Source organism: Sardina pilchardus, chromosome 19 (assembly GCF_963854185.1).
Source record: "Sardina pilchardus chromosome 19, fSarPil1.1, whole genome shotgun sequence".
Taxonomy (NCBI): Eukaryota; Metazoa; Chordata; class Actinopteri; order Clupeiformes; family Clupeidae; genus Sardina; species Sardina pilchardus.
The window spans coordinates 15110542-15130741 of NC_085012.1; the positions used below are offsets into that span (position 1 = coordinate 15110542).

The window sequence follows — 20200 nt, forward strand, 5'->3', positions numbered from 1 at the left end:
AGTTACACTCATTACCGCCGCGGATAGCAGCCCCCACTGTAATCCTCACCTGTGGGAAATGACACTTGTGTGAACGCGTCTTTTAAGAAACAGGCTTCGAGCGGGCATCTTCGTTGGTGCACCTTTGATGTTTGTGGGCGCGTTTTTTGTCCCATTCTAAAAACAGACGGCGCGGATTAGAGCAGGTGTCCCTGCAGGGCGTTGGCACGTGGCCAGTCTCGGGGAGGAATGTCTCTCAGGTTGGCAAGAGATTGTCTGTGGTAACACAATGGTGAAGCATCATTGAGTGCCCTGCCCCATTCATAATCCCAGTTAATGATGAGATAGGAGTGTGCGGTACCTGTAGCACCGTTAAACAGTGAAATAAAGGTCAGCTCTGATCCAGGAACAGTATCTGTGAATCATCACAATCTGGACGGTGAAATCCTTCCCAGGCCAGCGCGCCTCCTACTGAGAGAGTTTATGAAGGTGCCCCTGAGCGTCTGTCTTTAAAATCCCTTTTATGTAATCAGAAATGCTGACCTAAAGACAACAACAGCGTGATGTTGAGAGCTAAGGACTGAGGGGCACGAGAGCCTAGTCTGGCCCCCCTCTTGCTCAGCCTCCCCTGGCATTTTAGTGTCCTCATCTTAACTCTTTTATGCTTTCTCTCCCTCTTCTGCTTAACTCTTCTCCATCCCCCTCTCTCTGCTCCTTTCATCTCCTCTACTCTACTCATCTCTCCTTCTCTCCTCTTCTCTCCTTCTCCCTCTTCTCCTTAACTCTACTCTTCTTTCCTTCTCCCTCTTCTCCTTAACTCTTATCCATCCCCCTCTCTCTGCTCCTCTCATCTCCTCTATTATACTCTTCTCTCTTTCTCTCCTCTTCTCTACCCCTCTCCTCTCATCTCCCCACTTCTCCTCTACTCTCCTCTGATCTAATCTCTTCTCCCCTTCCCCTCATCTCCCCACTCCTCTGTCCTCCTCCTTTCCTCTCCTCCTCCAGGTCCAAGAAGTTTCAGTCGTTCGTGGACAGCTGCCTGGTGAAGAACCACAACCAGAGGCCCAGCACGGAGCAGCTGCTCAAGCACCCCTACATCCGCGACCTGCCCAACGAGCGGCAGGTCCGCATCCAGCTGAAGGACCACATCGACCGCACCAAGAAGAAGAGGGGCGAGAGGGGTGAGTGCAAACAACGCAGGCAGAGTCAGCTTTATTGGCCAGGTTTGTGTAAACAAACAATGGAATTTGACTCCAATTTACCACTTGAGAGGAGGTGGAGTAGATTTCAGCATGCGAGGAAAACCATCTCTACTGATTTTGTACCCCTGGTACATCGAACTAACCATGCGTTTAAGGCGCTTCGGATTGAAATTCCATTTTCGGGACATTTGGGGGGAAGTGGGGAAGTAGGGATCTTGATTACTCCCTCATCCAATTTAGCGCTCTCCACCTCTTGTGTACTCATTTGCCAAGAGAATGTCCGTAATTGGGAAGAGTGTGTGTGAGAGTGGAAGGGGAAATGGAGAGGAAGGGAAGGGACAAAGAGACGACTGGCAGAGTGCCTCCTGTTCTGGTAGAGAAGAGATGGAAAGTTGAGAGGCCTGCGTGTGTGTGTGTGTGTGTGTGTGTGTCCAATGGGACCTTTTTTACGCTGTCAGAAATGGTTTCTCAGAGTCCAATTTGGGACAGTCACAGTCACCAACACCATGATAGCTGCATGTAGTGCAGTGTGTGCGTGTGTGTGTGTGTGTGTGTTTGAGATCTGTGCTGTGCTGTGTGTGACAGATGAGACGGAGTACGAGTACAGCGGCAGCGAGGACGAGGAGGAGGGGCGAGACATGGGGGAACCCAGGTATGTCCTACACACACACACACACACACACACACACACATCGCACACCTCCCACACTGATGTTGTATCATTGTTCAGGATTGTGTCTGAAATGGTGTGTGCGATTGGTTGTGGATTTTGAACACCACACTGCAGGGAAACTCCATTTCTGTTCAATCGGTGTTTTCCAGAGAGAAGCGAGAATGGTATTGAGTAGCGCCAGTAGCTAAAGCATTCTACAAGACCACATTGCTGCCTGACATCATGGAACACAGAAAAACTCAGTACTGAGAAAGCCTGAAGCAGACTGATTTCAATTAATAATTTTGTTAACATACGCAACCAGTGACACTGTGGTCTTTTTCATAGCCCCTTGTCATTCTGGTGTTTTTTGTTTTAAGTTCAGGTGATTGACACATCCTTTGCCCCGCCCACAGCTCCATCATCAACATCCCTGGCGAGTCCACGCTGAGGCGGGACTTCCTGCGCCTGCAGCTGGCCAATAAGGAGCGCTCGGAGGCGCTGCGGCGGCAGCAGCTGGAGCAGCAGCAGAACGAGGAGCACAAGCGCCAACTGCTGGCCGAGCGGCAGAAGCGCATCGAGGAGCAGAAGGAGCAGCGGCGGAGACTGGAGGAGGTGAGGCCCCCGTGTGGAGGAGCCAGGGGTGTGTGTGTGTGTGTGTGTGTGTGTGTGTGTGTGTGTGTGTGTGTGTGTTGGAGAGGAGAGAGAAGAGGGGGAGTTGAACAGGAGAGGAGGAGGAGGAGACGGAGAGGTGAGCGGCCAGATGGTTTGTCTGGTGACGGGGGTGTGGTACAGCTCAGGTCTGCTCAGCACCACCCACCCTCCATCACGGCTGTGGGCCAGAGAGGGAGAGAAACGGAGAGGTGGAGAAAGATGGAGAGAGGGAGAGAGATGGAGAAAGACAGAGAGAGATGGAGAAAGAAGGAGAAATGGAGTGAAACAGAGAGGTGGAGAGAGAAGGAGAGACAGAGAGATGCAAAGAGACAGAGAGATGCAGAGAGACAGAGAGAGATGGAGAGAGACAGACAAGAGAGACGGAGAGATGGGGTGTGTGATTGGGATGGTCAGAAATGCTACCCTACAACAGATCTCCCAGCACCTGCATGGTTGAGCAGCACTGCATCCCTCTCATCAGCTCCCCCTGCTGCAGGGGAGGACTTGCTGGCACCCTGGGAGGGCACTGACCTAGGATCTGCTAAATACTACATGACGATAATCTCTCTCAAAAATCTCAGACAGAGGATCAGACTGGAGGGTGGGCAGGGGGGGGGGGGCGGTGTGGGTGGGTAGAGAGGGATGGGAAAGGAAGGAAACACACAAATTACGGACGACGTGACAGTGGGCGGGACACAACAAAACAGCGTGGCTGGCAGAGGAATGTGTAGTGGAGGGGGAGAAATTGACCGAAGGGCACAGATTGAACGAGGGATAGAGAGGACAAGAGCGAGCGACGATCCTGTGGGGAGGAATTAGGCCTCTCCCCAGGGCTCCAGCTCTTCACTGACATCCATCCATCCATCTGCCCCCCCACCCGGTCCCCGCGCTCGCCTGCCATTCCTCCTCCTCCCAGCAGGGCTCCTGTCAGCTGCCTCAGCGGGGGTATTGGTGTGAGGGTGGGGGACGGGACAGGACAGTCCACAGTCCTACAGAGCTCACCCTCTCACACTGCCACCTGGTGGTGGACGCAGGCACACTCACTCTGAGAAGCGCTGGCCAGCGGTTTGATCTAGATCTATGCCACATCACCCAAGAGACTGTGGTATCACACAAAAATAGCATGGCCTTACTTATCCAAGATACAAGATGCATATAGAACGTGTGATTGCAGAATTGATTCATGACACCATCTTATGGTTATGCATAAAAGTCTTATGTGGTCATGTTAAGCCATTTGAAGCTCTATTCATTAGTTTCAGCTCTGCCTATGGTAGTCAAAACAGTATATGCAGGGCATGAAAGCCAATAGGATCAGCTAGAAATAGTGTCTCCATAGTGTTTCCAAACATATTCATTGAGTCAGGACCATAGAGGTTGACAATTGACAGATACAGTATGTTTGTTGTTGTTGTTGTTGTTGTTTTGTTGTTATTTGAGATGGCATTGGAGATGGAACTCTAGCTGATCAAATTTGGTGATGATAAAAGTCTAATGGTCAGGCAATGTTGATTGGCATGGCACTGGTTTCAGTGTGCAACGGGCCAGGGCAGAACCAGAGTAGGTCTTGGGGGGGAGTGGACGGTGGCTGACCAGGGCTCTTGTTTCTGGGTCCTCAGCAACAGCGCCGGGAGCGCGAGGTCAGGAAGCAGCAGGAGCGCGAGCAGAGGAGACGCTACGAGGAGATGGAGCAGCTGAGGAGAGACGAGGAGCGCCGGCACGCCGAGAGGGAGCAGGTACAGAAAACACACACACACACACACACACACACACATATCATATACTGTACAGTATATGCATGCACACACATGCACATGCACATGCACATGCACACATACACAAACGCACGCACGCACACACACACACACACACACACACACACACACACACACACACACGCACACGCACACACAAACTATTACGTACATTAAAGCGTATGCGTAAGCAAAGATATGACCTCCATTGCTTTGGGTACGAACGTATATTTCTTCCTCTGGTGTTTAGTCGCTTCCTTGCCTGAGTCATTTCCACCCAGCACAATAGCAGGATGATCAGGGAAGAGGAGGCGCAAAGGAGCTGAACAAGTAGAGGAATGACAGCAGGGGGAATGAACACTACGCACACAGAGAAACACTGCAGGGGAACAAACACACACACACACGCACACACACACACAGACACACACAAAAACACCCTCACACGTGCACACGCAGATACACACACACACACACACACACACACACACACACACAAACACCCTCACACATGAACATGCAGACACACACACACACACACACATATACACACACTAGCTAAAGCACATGCAACAATCCAGAAGTGACAGACATGCTGAGCTGGCACAGGCACATATGCTTACACACACCCACACACTCCTGTGCAGCACACGCGAGAGAGAGAGAGTGTACACGGTCACGCACACACACACACACATGCACTGGCTAATACCCACTCGTTCATGGCTAAGAGCATAGTCACAAATACACACTTATGAAATATTAAAACTCACCCTTTCACTTCAGTAACTGCTGCTCTATGGTACAAAAACATACAGACGTGTACTTTTAAGCCTCACATCCAGATATGTACACACGCACGCACGCCCGCCGCACACACACACACACACACACACACACACACACACACACAGACACAAACACACACACAGACACACACACACACACACACACACACACACACACAGAGAGACACACACACAGACACACACACACACACACACACACACACACACACTTGAGGAAAGATAATACAGTAACACATGCTTGAGGGGCCAACATTCCATGAGGTATGAGACGAGGCCAAAGATCCCAAACACACTGTGATCCAGGCTGCAGTACAGAAAGGAGGGTGTTCATTCATAGATCCCTCGTCCATGGCCAGTGTGGAGTCACACAAGGTCCGTCTGTCTGCTGACCAGTCGGATTGGGAAATTAGATGTTCTAATGCCCCAGTTATATAAACCTCTCTCTCTCTCTCTCCATCTTTCTTTCTCTCTCTACCTCTCCCCCTCTGTGTGACTCATATCCCTGATTCCAATGTTCTGGAGAGAATGTGTATTTGAAGTATTCTCCCAGAGGACTGTGGCCCTGTGCATGCAGTCTGTGGTCTATTCTCTCATCGGTGTGAAGTGAATGAAACACAACGCACCATGGCATGTGTGCGCGTCCGCCCGGCTCCTTCGGAGAGATAAGCTCCCCAGAGAAGCGGCAAACCCAGCGCCGCAGCCAATGGAGAGCCAGCATCGATGTCTTCCTCCTCCCCCGCGTCGGAGGACACTTATGTCACGGACTCTTCGCGGCCACACGGACGGTGTCGTGTTCGGAAGTGAACGGAATCGTCACGGCAACCGGCAGAGACCCAGCCCGCGATCACACGCAGTAGCGCGTGGGTTGGGGTGGGGGGGGGGGGCGTCGGCACACTCTTGTCACCGTGGTGCCGTGCGGCAAGCTCCCGCTCCACACTCGGGCTTGACATTCCGGAGAAGATTCCAGAAACCGTGTCGGGAGAAGTGCAGGCTTTTGCACGTCAACCATAAAGCCGGGGCAGAACTTGCGGAAAGGCCCGAGTGAAGATGGCCGTGTCGTGTCGGACTAATGCCTGCCGCTCCGCCTTGACGGCTCACGTCAGCACCTCCGAGCTTTTTCCGCTCGGCGAGGCAGGGCTCTCGTTCCCCGGAGGTCCCCACTGGGTCTCGGGCGCGGAGACTCCGCACGCCGCCTCGCCCCCCCTCAAACTTCCTGGGACACTCTCCCTTCGCCGGGCCCCAGCTTTCTGATGCATGTTCCCCTCATTTCTGATGTCACTGGGTATAACCTCTCCTTCCAGCTGGGTTGGTCCTGTCAGTGCACATCACCACTACCCCTATCTCTCTGTCTCTCTCTCTCACTCTCTCTCACTCACTCTCTCTCTCTCTCTATCTCTCACTCTCTCTCAGTCTTCTGCGAACTACCTCTATTTTTAAGCCTCTCCTCCACCCTTGTCTCCTCTGTTTTGCGTTCACCCGCTTTCCAAATCGGTCTCCGCTCCTTCCCCTCTTCCTGCCTGTCATCTCTGTGCGTTTAAGTTTCAGACTTTCCTCCTAAGGCTGTGGTGGTATCACTTGTTTGTCTCATGGCCTCTGTTTCCCCCTATCACCCCCCCTCCCACCTCCTCTGTCACCCCTCTCTCTCTCCCTCTCCCTCTCTCTCTCTCCCTCTCCCTCTCTCTCTCTCTCTCTCTCTCTCTCTCCCTCTCCCTCCCTCTCTCTCTCTTGTTCTCTCGTTCCTCTCTTTCAGTAAATGTTTCTCCTCTAATCTCCAGGGTCGGCTGATTGCAGCTCAGGCTCGCTTGCTCTCCTTGCTCTCCTTTTTTGGGCTTACACTCTGCTTCTCTCTCTTTTTTCCTCTCTTCTGCTCCCCCCCCCTCCCCCCCTCTCTCTCTGGCTGCTGTCGGAGGGCAGGAGTACATCCGCAGACAGCTGGAGGAGGAGCAGAGGCAGCTCGAGATCCTGCAACAGCAGCTCCTTCAGGAGCAGGCCCTTCTCCTGGTAAAAAAAAAATAAATAAAAACATCCACCAATCACGAGGCTTGACCTATGACCCCTCGCCCCTGACCTTCATGCCGCATCATCTCTACCTGCCGTGTCACCTTGTCCGTCGGTATTAGCCGTGTCTGTGTATGCATGTGTAGATAATTGCTTTGCCCCTTTGAAAGATAGAACCTGCTGGTGATGCTGGTTATTGGCTAGTGGTGGATTGAAATGAATGAGAGGTGGGACTAAGACCACACAACTTCCCTGGTCAATATTTAAGCACGCCAGAGAGTGTTAGAAGTGGTGAGTGGCCTTGTGTGTTGTGGTCCCATCAGTAGTGTGTATCCTAGCTGAGGATGTCGAGGTCAGGATTGCACACTCCTGTTCTTGAACGTCTGTTTATCCATTAAATAGCCTTCCTTGTTCACTCCCTCGTTAACATCTTTAAACAAAGAGAGCAACCTGAATTGGGCAACTGTTTAAACAGTGATTAACTAACGTTGTGTTGAGTCTTTCCTGGTAGGCTGGGAGTGTGCAAGTCTGCCTTGCATATGTAAACAGTGTTGTGATGCATGAGTAACGTAGTAGTGCTTGGGCAGTGCATTGTGTTTGTGTACCTGACCTGGTTGCAGTCCGTATAGTATTTTCTCTGAATCATTCCTTTCTGACTCTTTCTCTCTCTGTCTCTCTCTGTCTGTCTCCATCTCCCCCTCTCTCTCTCTCTCTCTCTCTCTCTCTCGATATCCCTCACCCCCTACCCTCTCTCTCTCTCTCTCCCTCTCTCTCTCTCTCTATATATATATATATATCCCTCCCTCTCTCTCTCTCTCTCTCTCTCTCCCTCTCTATCTCTCTCCCTCTCCCTCTCCGGCGTGCTGGTAGGAGTACAAGCGTAAGCAGCTGGAGGAGCAGAGGCAGGCGGAGCGTCTCCAGCGCCAGCTGCAGCAGGAGCGGGCCTACCTGGTGTCCCTCCAGCAGCAGCAGCAGCAGGAGCCCAGGCCCGCCGACAAGAAGCAGCTCTACCACTACAAGGACACGGTCAACCCCGCCGAGAAGCCCGCTTGGGCCAAGGAGGTACGTCGCCTCGGGCAGGGGGGGGGGGGGGGGGGGCGGTGACCGCGGGCATTCGGAAGTCTGTGTGGGCATCAGCGGGTAGAGGCGGACATTCCAGTTCCAGAAAGTAAAACTCCTGCCATGCATTCTTCCTACCTGTGCTCTTATCACAGGTGATATCACTAATTATCTGATCTTACCTGGCTGCCAATTAGGATGAGCTGGTTTGCTAAATGGTGGTATCAAATACTTGGCAGGACTTTTACTTTGTGAACCCGGAATGTCCACCTCTGTCAGCGGGATGTGTTGGGAGTTGTCTTTGAAGTGATTCTCTGTGCATGTTTAACATAAACTGTCTCATTAGATCCACAGTATTTACAGAGGACCCACCAAGAAGAAAGCGCATCTTATTACATGACTCCTACTTTCCCGTTTTATCCTCATGGTCTTGTTATTGCAGACAGAGGCCATTGGAGCAGGACGTCTCGCTGTCTTCACGGTGTGTGTGTGTGTTGTTGTTGTTGTTGACCATTTCATTGACCCCATGTCCTCAGGTGATGAGACGGGCCCAGAGTAACTCCCCCAGACTCCCTCCCAAGAGGTATCACTCCTTCAACACCCCCAGGGACCACCCTGGCGGCCACCACCTGGCCCCCAGCCCCCGGCACAGCCCCAGCCGTAGCCCCCGCCGCCGCAGCCGCGGCTCCCCCGCCCGCCCCCCCTCCTACCCCGCCGCCTCCCCCTCCCGGAGGCGCTCTCACGAGCTGCGGCGGCCCGAGCTGCGCGACGGCGCCAACATCCCCTCCATCCGCGTGTCCTGCGAGCCCGACCTGGAGGACATACTCAAGCAGTTCATGGCGCGCAAGGCCGAGTCCCGCGGTCGTAACCCCGACCGCACAAACAAACGGGTTAGTGCGGGACCGACCCCCGGCCCTGTCGGGGGGGAAAAGAGTCCCATGTCGGCTGGGTTGGTGATGGGAGCTATCATTGGGAGCTTGGAGTTCTCATTGAGGGTTTTGATCAGAGTAGGCAGAGGCTGGCTGTCCAGCTCTTTGTCCACCCCCTGTTGAGCAATAATACACACCTCAAAGTGGAGGATATTGTTGCGAATATAACACGGTTGTCAGAATTCCTCCAAACCTGTTTTGTTGGTCAGTGGTATTGGTCTTTATTTTTCACCAGTATAGGGTACAGGTTCAGGTTCATGCCCCATAGATAACTTTGGTTTGCAATTTGGTTTGCATTCATAAACACGCATGTTGAAAATAGACAGGCACTGCTCTCGCTGCCGGTCGCTACGTTCAGTTTAGTTAGTTACAGGAACTAGTTTAATTTCTAACAGGGTGTGTGTAACTAGTGTGACAGTTGGATTTTTAACATGTCAATACATTGTTACGCGAGTTCTAAATCAACCGTGTTATATTTTTCCTCAAATGTTTTCAGTTCTCTCTTTTTCTTTTTTGGAGTTCATGATTTTATGGAGGCTTTTGTGGACTATCACTTCCCCTTACCTCTTTGATTTGTGTGATTCAAAAGATAAAGTAACCTCTCTCCCCTCATCTAAGCAATGCTGCCTTTTTCCCAAAAATGCCCTGTTCTAACCGTTACTAACCCCTTTGACAATGCATTGGGGCAGAGGGTGTTTTATGCACGGAGGGAAATAATTCACTTTCTCACTCAGACTGCAGTATTTCTTCCCTGGAGAACACTAACTCCTGTACTCTCTTTTCATCCACAGGCAAGACAGGATGGGATGGTGCTTGTTTTTTAGAGATATAGAAATGCAGGGTGAATTTGGGTGTGGAGTTAGGCCTATTATCGAAATTATCAAAACAAAAAATATTTTTTTAATGATTGCTGTTATCTTTGTAATCGGACATGTTGTTGTAACTGATTTAGTCTGGCTCGAAAGGTTATAAATACACATGGCACCCAGATTCACCTCCATTTCATTGTAGTCAGTCATAACAAACCTGGCCTCTCCTTGTGTATGTCCTTATGTGGGCTCTAGTGGTGTTCTTGTTACTGGAATATCTAACGGAATATCTCAACGCTGTTATTCAGTCTCAGTTGATGGGTTTGTCGTGTCATGGTATCTTCTGCATGGCCCTGGTGTGTTTGGGAAGGGGTCCTGTTTGAATCTCTTGCTGGGTGTAGTCTCAATATATCTGTCTGTGCACTAAAACAGTGATTTTCCAATCTTTATGTTCTCATACTGATGTGTACTCCATACTGTACTTCAAAACAAATGTGTGACAAAAGTAACAGTCACCTAGAAACGTATCTTTTGCATTTCTACATTTTATTTACAATTTAACTGGTTGCCCTGAGTCTGTTTCAACTGACTTGTGCTGTGTCTGTGTAAGTTGTGACGCCTCATCTCTATTTAAAGTAGCCCAACTGGATGGACATGTAGGACTGGCTACAGCTAGATTTGACTTTTTTTTATAGATCAGACACTAATCCTCCTCTGATCTGAAAATATCTCGGAATGAGGACATCCTGAGCCATTTAATGTGGGACAGACGCATTTTGATCAAATTGACTTGACTCAGAAGTTTGGAATATGAATTAAGATGTCCCTAGAAGCAAGCCAAGCATATCGGTCCGCGCAGACAATATATGCGTTTTTTCAGAAGTTATAGAAGTGAATTCATTACACATACTAACAGATAAGGTGCCAACTGCCAGTCAGTCACAAAGAATCCCATTTCCCCTCTCCCTCTTAGACAGTTCTTATCTGTCTCTCTCATTTAAATGTGGTATTTATTTGAATAGTCGGTGCCTCTGCTGAATTCATAATGTGAATTCAGGATTTAAATGTCCATCTCATCTATTATTATACAAAATAAGGCAGTCGGAAAGCAGTTTCTTGGTCAGTTTCAAGGACAAAGTATGAATTTGCCCTTTTGGCCACAGATCGCTCAATGTCAGTTCACACAGATGGTGGGGGGCTTTAAATTTGACACCTTCACACACCGCAGTATGTTCAATTTAGTCCTGACTGCCAAACAAAAAGGGGTTACGGCCTGCGTAACTCCTGTGGTGAGTGCTGTGAGAGATGAGGGTGAAATGGTCATCCTGTCATACTGTAACTCGTGTGTCCTTGGGATGCAGGTGGAGGAACGCTCCAAACTCAACCGCCAGAGCTCCCCGGCCCTGCAGCACAAGGTGGCCAACCGCATCTCTGACCCGTCCCTGCCCCCCCGCTCCGAGTCCTTCAGCAGCGGGGGCATCCAGCAGGCGCGCACGCCCCCCATGCACCGCTCCATCGAGCCGCAGGTGAGGTCCCGACCCGCGCCACACACACGCACGGCTCTGGGGAGGGGTCACTGAAGATGGGCCGCTCCCATCAGTCAGACTGAGGAGGCTAGAGCCAAGCAAACGACTCAAATCAGCCAAGACGCCAGCCACTGTAATTGGAAATGGCATTTTCAATCATTTCCATTCACTGGAAATGGCAGATTTCAGCAAAAAGCAATTTGAGTACATGGCCGCAGTCAAACATTTGTGACATGTTCTTGTACTGTAGAAGCGGCTAGCCGTAGCAATGTAGCGCTATGATATCTATTATCCAGCAGCAATTTAGTTTCCATTTCGCTGTCTTATCTGCTGTCATCCCCCACCCCAGATGGCCCACCTCGTCTCGGTCAAGCACGGCTCCTCCATGACGGGCTCCCAGTCTCTGCATGACCAGTCTTCCCAGGGCGTCTCCGCCTTCCAGGAGAGCCTGTCCCCCCACCGCCCGCCCATGCCTCGCCAGAACTCGGACCCCACCTCTGAGACTCCGCCTCCACCGCCACGCATCGCCAGCCGCGACGACAAGTTTGACCGCTCCTGGCTGAGGCAGGACGAGGACCTCCCCCCTAAGGTGAGACCAGAGATGGACACACGGGCCCGATAGAAAAGCAGAGCACTGAACTGGACACTACTGTAGTGTAATATACTTGTTGATTGACACACTTCATCAACATTTCCATAACGCCAGATTGGTGTATCAGTCATATTAGTTATTTTGGTTTGTTGATTGGTGGTTTCATTTATGTATGTGTTCATGAGAACGTAAAAAAGTCCTCTGTTTGGTTTATCATTGAGGGATGTACATTTTTTACTGTTTTGTTTTATATTTACATTTTAAAAAAAAAACACTAACAACTTGACTCTACGGTATTTTTTTGTAACTTATAAGCTACATCTACAGAACTTACTAGAGTTCTCTTTCATAGGGAGCTGACAGACATTTGTATATTTATGGATCCCACCAGAGTAAAGATATTGCATGGGACACACTACAGCATGTGGCAGTACCTGTGTTTTATTTTGGGGAATGGCAAATTTTGTTTGTATTTGTTATTTGCGTTTTTGATTGGAGTATGATCAAGCTGGTCCTCCTCATTGGAAGGTGCCACAGAGGACCACCTCGATATCCCCAGCGCTGGTCAGGAAGAACTCCCCCGGGAACGGACCCGGCGGTCTGGGCCCACGGACTGGGTCCCATCTCATCCGAGCCAGGTATGCTGTTGTTCCTGTGTGTGTGTGTGTGTGTGTGTGTGTGTGTGTGTGTGTGTGTGTGTGTGTGTGTGTGTGTGCATGCGTGTGTGCGTGCGTACATGGGTGCGTGTGTCTTTCTGTAAAAGCATGAGCAACAACTGACTTCCTCATGTAGGTGAATCATTGTTTACAGTTTTCCCACCCCCCACCCCCCGTCACTGATTGTCTCTGGATGTGTGTTGCCACAGTAACCCAGACCTGCGGAGGACGGACGTTTCCATGGAGTCAGCCCTCCAGAGGACCAGCAGCGGGAGTTCGTCCAGCTCCAGCACCCCCAGCTCCCAGGGTGGCTCTAGCGAGAGGAAGCGTGTGGGAGGTGGGTGTTCCGTCGAGACCAAGACGGACACACACACACACACATACACACACACACACACTCAAACACACCTTCCTATTATCCCCTGTTGGCCGCCTCTGGGCTCCTACACTATTCTCTACATCCTCCACCACCCACATCTCTCCCTCTATCTCTCTCTATTCTCTCTCTCTCTCTCTCTAGTCAAATACGCTTTGTTAGGTTAATTCATTGTTAGTTAGGTAACTTAATACCATGGCAGAATATAACATGTGGGTATACACTATTGTATATTCATATATAAATATATACATACATACATATTCTTTTCTAAATTAATCTATTAGATTAAAGTTACAAGTGGTAATTATCATAGAGACTCTTTCTCTGCACTCTCTCTTTGTGTTTCCCTGTCTCATATCTATACCATATAATATGTGTCTATTTTACCCTCAGCAGCAAGAGTATCTCATGTATCGCGCAGCATTCAGACAGAGCGCATGTATTTGCCTCTGGCTCTTTGCTGTGTTTTGGCTGGAGTTGTTTTGCTTTGTTGGTTTGTTGACGTCTGCGGAGTCCTCTGTGTTGTCTGACCTCTGCTCTTGCGGCTTTCTCTCGTCGCCCAGGGTCCGCCATCCCCGAGGGATCTCCCACCGTCTCCCAGGAGAGCAAGCCCAAGGCCCCGGAGGAGGGAAGGGAGGTGACCCGGCCCAGTCGGCCCGCGGTGAGTGACCCTTTATCAGGCCAGCGTCTGCACTCCGCCCCCCCGATTAAAACTCACTAATCCCGCCCCGTTATCCAGAACAGCCGTATCCACTGATCCAGCTTTTGACCCCAACGCAGAGGTTACCCACTTCCAGTCTTGGCAGCTGGATATACAATTCAGACTCCCTTTCACCAGCGAGATGCCTTCCAATCTGAAGCCTCCACGCGGGCTCTTGTCCTCCCTGTAATAGCACTCGTGTATCGGCCCTCTCAGTCCTCTCCAGCAGCTCTCCAGCCGTCTCAGAGCCAGCTAATACAGCTCCTGAAAAAAAGAACTAGGTCATGAATGGGTTTTGCTATGAGTGCCTTTTCCTTTTTGTACGGTGAAAATTGTACTCTGTCCCTTGGCGCAGAATTAACCATATATCACCTTACATTTGCTCTAATCCACTCTTTTCTCTCACTCCTTCCTCTCTTCCTCCTCTCTTCCTTGTCCTCCTCCTGCTTCTCCTTCTCTTCTCTCTCTTCCAATGTCCTTTCCACTCTTGGCTCTCTCTCCTCCGCCAGAGCTATAAGAGAGCTGTAGATGAGGTCAGTGACACTCTCTTCATCTCTCTCCCTTTCTCTTCCCTTTACTCTCTCTCTCTTTCTCTCTCACTCTCTTGCTTGCTCTCTCTCTCTCTCTCTCTCTGAAAGATTCTCTTAATCTCTTTCGTGTTTCAATCCACATGAAATCACTTGTTCATTCTTTCTACTGTCAAATGCATTCTGTCTCTTCCCCTGGACAGACCACATGCAAGCACACTCGTTCTCGCTGACTCGCTCGCTCGCTCACACACACACGCATCTTGGTTTCTCCCTCCCTCACTCGCACTCACACTCATCTCTCTCTCTATCTCTCTCTCACTCACTCACTCATTCTCCTCGGCTCTTCCGCTCCCAGCAAATCGGTGTGGAAACCTTACGCAGCCAGATAGTGTTCCAGCAGCACGGTGTCAGTCACCTGAATTAGTTTGGAGTCCTGCCCGGCATGCTCATTTGAAACAGGCACCTGTCATTAACCTCCCCCGCTGCCTCAATTTGGACGGGGGCTGGTTGGGGGTCTTGCTCTGTTACCATGGTGACAGTTTATTAATCTGTAAAAAGAAAAGCGGAGGAGGGTTGCGGATGCCAGGGGTTGTGTAGTGTAGTTAGGTAAGATTGATGTGTGCACTGCTTCTAAATTAAAACTTCTTGGCCGTTCACTGCTTTTAATTAATGCCGATGAAAGTACACACACACACACACGCACGCACACACACACACACACACACACACACACACACACACACACGCAAGTTCACCTCGTTCCATTTCACCTCTCATTTCTGTCCGGGATTGAAATAAGAGCGCTCTTTCCTCTGTCTACTTAGCTTGAGTGCTTTTAGCTGGCTAAGTGGGTGGGTAGCTGTGGGCATGTAAGCGGCCCAGTCTAGATGTCTGGAAGCGTGTCTTGTTTAGCACCACTTGCTCTCACTGGCCTCTCTCTCTGTCCGGCTGCCCTGACCGCAGGAGGAACTGGTAAGCCGGGCATCAGCCGGTGGGGCTGCTGCTCTCCACTAATACCCCCCCCCACCCCCACCCCCCCTCCGCATGTTTGCCACAGCCCGGCCCCCTCCCCCCCATGGGAGACCCATAGCTAACACACTCTTCTGTTGCACTGACGCAGTCGCCCTCCCGCCCGGTTCTGTTTTTTTTTTACTAGAAACGCACGCTTTTTTCTGTACTCACAAGCCACGCATCATTCTCCGGAATGATGGCTGCTCTCTTTTTCTGTCCACCTCCCCCCGTCCAGCGTGGAATATCAGTTCTGTGTCTGACCCTCGCGGTTGATCTTCTCCGAGGCCTGTTTGATTTGATATGGGCTGATGACGCCTCTGCTGTGCACTACCGTGTAAACCTGGTGGCACGTAGATGGTTTCAGTTGGTTTTTTTTTTATTATTCATGTTGTGGTAATTCGGTTACCTTTGCCTGAGGATGTTTCATATGATTTCACTGATTTGGTTTTGTGTTTTACTTTGTTTCAAACAGCAACCCTCGCATAATTTCGTTTTTCTCAGTGACATCCCAGGTTACAGCCACCTTGCTTTTTATGTCATACGTTTGACTTTTGATGGTTTGTTAAACTCTCATTTTTTGCTCTGTCCCCTCCTCTCCTCTCGCACAGGATCTGACCGCTCTGGCCAAAGAGCTGCGTGAGCTGCGCTCCAACGAGGACACCCACCGCCCGCCCGTCAAAGTGACGGACTACTCGTCCTCCAGCGAGGAGTCGAGCAGCGACGAGGAGGAAGACGGCGAGGGGGGAGCCCACGACGGCACGGTGCATGTCAGCGACATCCCGCGGATCATGTGAGTGCCTACGTGACGTGTGGTTGCCCACATGGACGTGTGTGTGTGTGTGAGACGTGTGTGTGTGTGTGTGTGTGTGTGTGTGTGTGTGAGTGTGTGTGTGTCCCTCACAGCTCAGCAAATTCCAGAGAATTCCGCCCAAGTCACCCAGCAAGCATGCAATTTGATACTGTGTCGGGATCACATTACTGTATCACAGTCACGATCACAGTGCATTATCCAGAGCCTCGGGTCACACAGACACTTCAGAAGTGCATTTTTTCAGTTATTTTCTGTGATAAGCAGTGTGGGATGCTGTGTGGCTTCTTCCTATAGGCCTTCAGCCGGCCAGGGTGGTAATGAACCCTTTGGTGGCCTGGGCAACCAAGAGGACTCCCATGGCAACGACACTTACGGCAACAACTCCAAGGACAGCACGCTCATGATGAGAGAGGTAAGAAGAGCGCGCTCAGTCCACCTGCTGCCTCTGGACTCCATTACCCAGGCTTCCCTCCCCAGGCTTCCCTCCTCAGGCTCTCCTACCAAAGGCTTTACACAGGCCCCATAACCCTGTGTGTGTCATAACCCCGTGTGTCATCATGTTTTTTTTTGTTTGTTTGTTTTTTTTTCATTCTGTCTGTCTTTCAGTTTGTTCGATTTATCCATGTCTTGTTTGTGTTGGTTTTTACTGCATTATTTCTATGCCCTCTCTCTCTGTCTCTGACTTTGTTTGGCTTTGGGGTCACCTGTGCCTGTTCTCAATGCCCACCTGAGGATGGTTGGTCTCACTGGTTGTGTGAACCAGTGAGAGGACGCACCCCATGGCTGCAATTCCCTGCTTTCCCCACACGGTGGCGCATGGGCCATTAAGCAGCAGTGCATGGCTGGGTGGCGGGTGGGCTGGGCGGTGTGGTGTGGTGTGGTGTGGTGTGGGCATTTGTTGAGGGGTTTTGCTGTGCCAGGCAGGACGAGCTGACCCGCGAGCCAACCCTCCCCTCTTTCACGGCAGCAGTAGAGTAGCCCCTTCTCTTCTCTGTTCCTCTCTGCAGACGTTTGGGGACAGAAAGCGCTCGGGTCACGCCGAGAGCAACGGTTTCCCCGGTAACGCCAATCTGCCCGATCTAGTGCAGCAAAGTCACTCCCCCTTGGCCACGCCCGGCGAGGGTCCGGGGCGGCGCCCCAGTCTGCATGCGCAGGACCTGGACTCGGTGGCCGAAGTAGGTGATGAATGATGGGGGTCAGCCTGTGGGAGCCACCTCTGTCCACTTTGACCCCTCGACCTCTAACCCCCCAACACGACCACTAACCCTAACCCCTCTCCAGTCACTACCATTCCAGTCACGTCGTCTCAATGGTTCAGCGGCTCCCCGCTCTTACCCCTGGTGTCCGATTCCTCCAGTCTTCTCTCTCCCTCACCCTCTCTCCTTCTCCACCCATGTTTACACATTTAAATGTCTCGTTTTCAGAAAACTTCCCTTTCAATGTTTTCCACTCATTTTTCCTGTTTTCCCCTCCTTTTCACTACGCATGAAGTAACACCTTTTTGATTGGATTCCTTTACTCTCTTGTGAACAGTCCCTCCTAATATAACCGTGTGCTCTCTTAAATGCCCCTGCAGGCAGTCCTTTTGTACAGTAGATAATGACATTTGTAGATAATGAAAACCTTCCTTGGATTAATCTGAGATGTCATGTTGACCTTGCCGCTGTGGTCAGTGGTTTGACTTTTCTTTGTCACGTTGCCAGTATGGGATGGGCAGTGGCTCCAAGTCCTCCTTCACTCCGTTTGTTGACCCGCGCGTGTACCAGACGTCCCCCACTGACGACAACGACGAGAACTCCGCCTCAGGTGACTGCTCAATTTCACAGTCCAGAATCCAGTGTGGCTGGTGGATGTAGAACGCATGTTATTGTAATCTCATGAAAACATTTCACTGTCCAGAATCCAGTGTGGCTGGTGGATGTAGAACGCATGTTATTGTAATCTCATGAAAACATTTCACAGTCCAGAATCCAGTGTTGCTGGTAGATGTAGAACGCATGTTACCGTAATCTCAAGAAAACGAAAAGAAGTTGAAACACGTTTGTTTTATTGTATTAGTTCTTTTTTTGTGGAGCTCAATGTTATTATCCAGACATTTGATCTGATAATGCTAATGCACAGACATCCTCACTAGAGGAGCATCAAATCGTAATGTGGGGACATTTCAAAACGTTCAAGCGGTAAATCCTTCTACCACAGTCAGTAGAAGTCCATCCTGTAGTCCTGAAAGACTAGTCTTGTGTGCGTGGGCGCCATGTTTGATGGTGGTCCCTTGGCTGTGCCCTCAGCCCTGTTTTCAGACGAGCTGATGCGCCAGCAGGAGGAGCAGGAGCAGGCTCGGCTCAACGAGGCCCGCAAGATCTCGGTGGTCAACGTCAACCCCACCAACATCCGACCCCACAGCGACACCCCGGAGATCCGCAAATACAAGAAGCGCTTCAACTCGGAGATCCTGTGCGCAGCACTGTGGGGTGAGACTCTGGTCTCTTACAGGGAGCCCAGCTGCAAATCCTCTAGTTTCTATAGCTGTTTTCAAATCCAAGTCGAACGAAATTGCATTCTTATCTCAGTGTTCTCAGTGTTACAGAATCTACTACAGAGAAGTTCTCCGTATCACAGAATGAGACCTTGGGTGTTTAATTGCATCTGGTTGTAGTCCCCCTGGTTGAAGGCCCCCTTTGGGGAAAACACTAAACTGTTGTAAATGACTCAGGACTGATGTGGGTGTGTGTCTTGATTAGGGGTGAACCTGCTGGTGGGCACAGAGAATGGCCTCATGCTGCTGGACCGTAGTGGACAGGGCAAGGTGTACAACCTCATCAACCGCCGACGCTTCCAACAGATGGACGTGCTGGAGGGCCTTAATGTCCTGGTCACCATATCAGGTGAGTGGGGTGAGGCGTGCACTGAGGTACAACCAAACCAAAGACCGTTAACGGAGTGCGTTATTACATCTCTAGACTTTTCTGAGCTCACAAATGTATAACAAAAACGTTTCAGTCCACAGACCCTAGACAAGTCATTTTACAAGACACAAAAGTCAACAATCTTAAAAAGGTTGGTTGACTAAAAAGGACAAATGAGGTCCTACTACAGAATGGGCCAAACAACATTTTCGTAATGGCACCAAGGATGACAATACACATGTTTTGAGATAGACACATAGTCGGGTAGTAATCAAACATATAATGTGCTGATATTGAGGAAGGAGCACAATACAGGGACGTATAACTGGACTATATTCCACACGGTTAACTTGTATCTGATAGAAGCATGATGTGAATTGGAATTATCCCATCCTGCATAGCAAACGTTGCAAAACACACAACTAGACTCATAACATTACACTCAGACCCAGCTCACCAATTAAATCTTTGGATGACAAGAGCTGTAAAGTGAATATTCAAAAAGGCACCATGTCTATTTAGTAGCAAATTACAATGGCCCGTCTCTGTGGTAGACTGACCTGTTCAATGCTGCAAAAGCAAAAAGATGAAATATCATCCTGTTAGTCATTCAAATGTACAGCTACACAATCCAGCCTTTTAATAACATGTGGTTTTGTTAAGTTAATCACGCTACATATCTTCTGTGTAGGCAAGAAGAACAAGCTGAGGGTCTACTATCTGTCCTGGCTGAGAAATAGGATACTTCACAATGACCCGGAAGTGGAGAAGAAACAGGGTTGGATCACTGTTGGAGAGCTGGAGGGTTGTGTCCACTACAAAGTCGGTATGTCAGCTTTTAGGTTTACCGGCCCATCCATTCAGCGTGACTTTCTTCCCAGTACACTATTCATTTGATTGTATTTTCCGTCTCAGTGAAATATGAAAGGATCAAATTCCTGGTGATCGCTTTGAAGAATGCCGTGGAGATATACGCCTGGGCTCCAAAGCCATACCACAAATTCATGGCTTTCAAGGTAAGACACATGCTTCTCTAACATGTTACTATCTGCCTAGGAAACTATCACTGTGGCCCCATAGATAGAGATGTGTTTTGACTGAACATGTTGCAGATTTTCATTGTACTTTGCCTGAAACGTTTAGTCATTTATAGATGTTTAGTGACAAAGTTATTACTATGCACCTTTAGACAAGACGACAAAATCCTGGCTTTCAGATTTAACCTCTGTCTGTCTCCATCCTGA

General features: G+C 50.0%; 1 protein-coding gene across 4 annotated transcripts in view; it reads left to right on the forward strand.

Annotated features, from left to right (window-relative positions):
• The window catches only part of tnikb (TRAF2 and NCK interacting kinase b), a 52299-nt gene that overhangs the window by 25749 nt on the left and 6350 nt on the right, over positions 1-20200 (forward strand). Inside the window, exons 10-27 of one of the 4 annotated variants that reach the window (XM_062521823.1) lie at positions 985-1160; positions 1767-1833; positions 2250-2448; positions 4107-4223; positions 7919-8110; positions 11207-11371; positions 11721-11960; positions 12462-12601; positions 12829-12956; positions 13562-13659; positions 15848-16029; positions 16345-16462; positions 17058-17225; positions 17754-17856; positions 18351-18521; positions 18792-18935; positions 19648-19782; positions 19872-19972. In XM_062521823.1, the coding sequence (XP_062377807.1) occupies positions 985-1160; positions 1767-1833; positions 2250-2448; positions 4107-4223; positions 7919-8110; positions 11207-11371; positions 11721-11960; positions 12462-12601; positions 12829-12956; positions 13562-13659; positions 15848-16029; positions 16345-16462; positions 17058-17225; positions 17754-17856; positions 18351-18521; positions 18792-18935; positions 19648-19782; positions 19872-19972 (2644 nt within the window). Of the gene's footprint in view, positions 1-984; positions 1161-1766; positions 1834-2249; positions 2449-4106; positions 4224-7918; positions 8111-11206; positions 11372-11720; positions 11961-12461; positions 12602-12828; positions 12957-13561; positions 13660-15847; positions 16030-16344; positions 16463-17057; positions 17226-17753; positions 17857-18338; positions 18522-18791; positions 18936-19647; positions 19783-19871; positions 19973-20200 lie in introns of all 4 variants that reach the window. The other 3 variants (XM_062521824.1, XM_062521822.1, XM_062521825.1) reach the window with 3 other exon arrangements.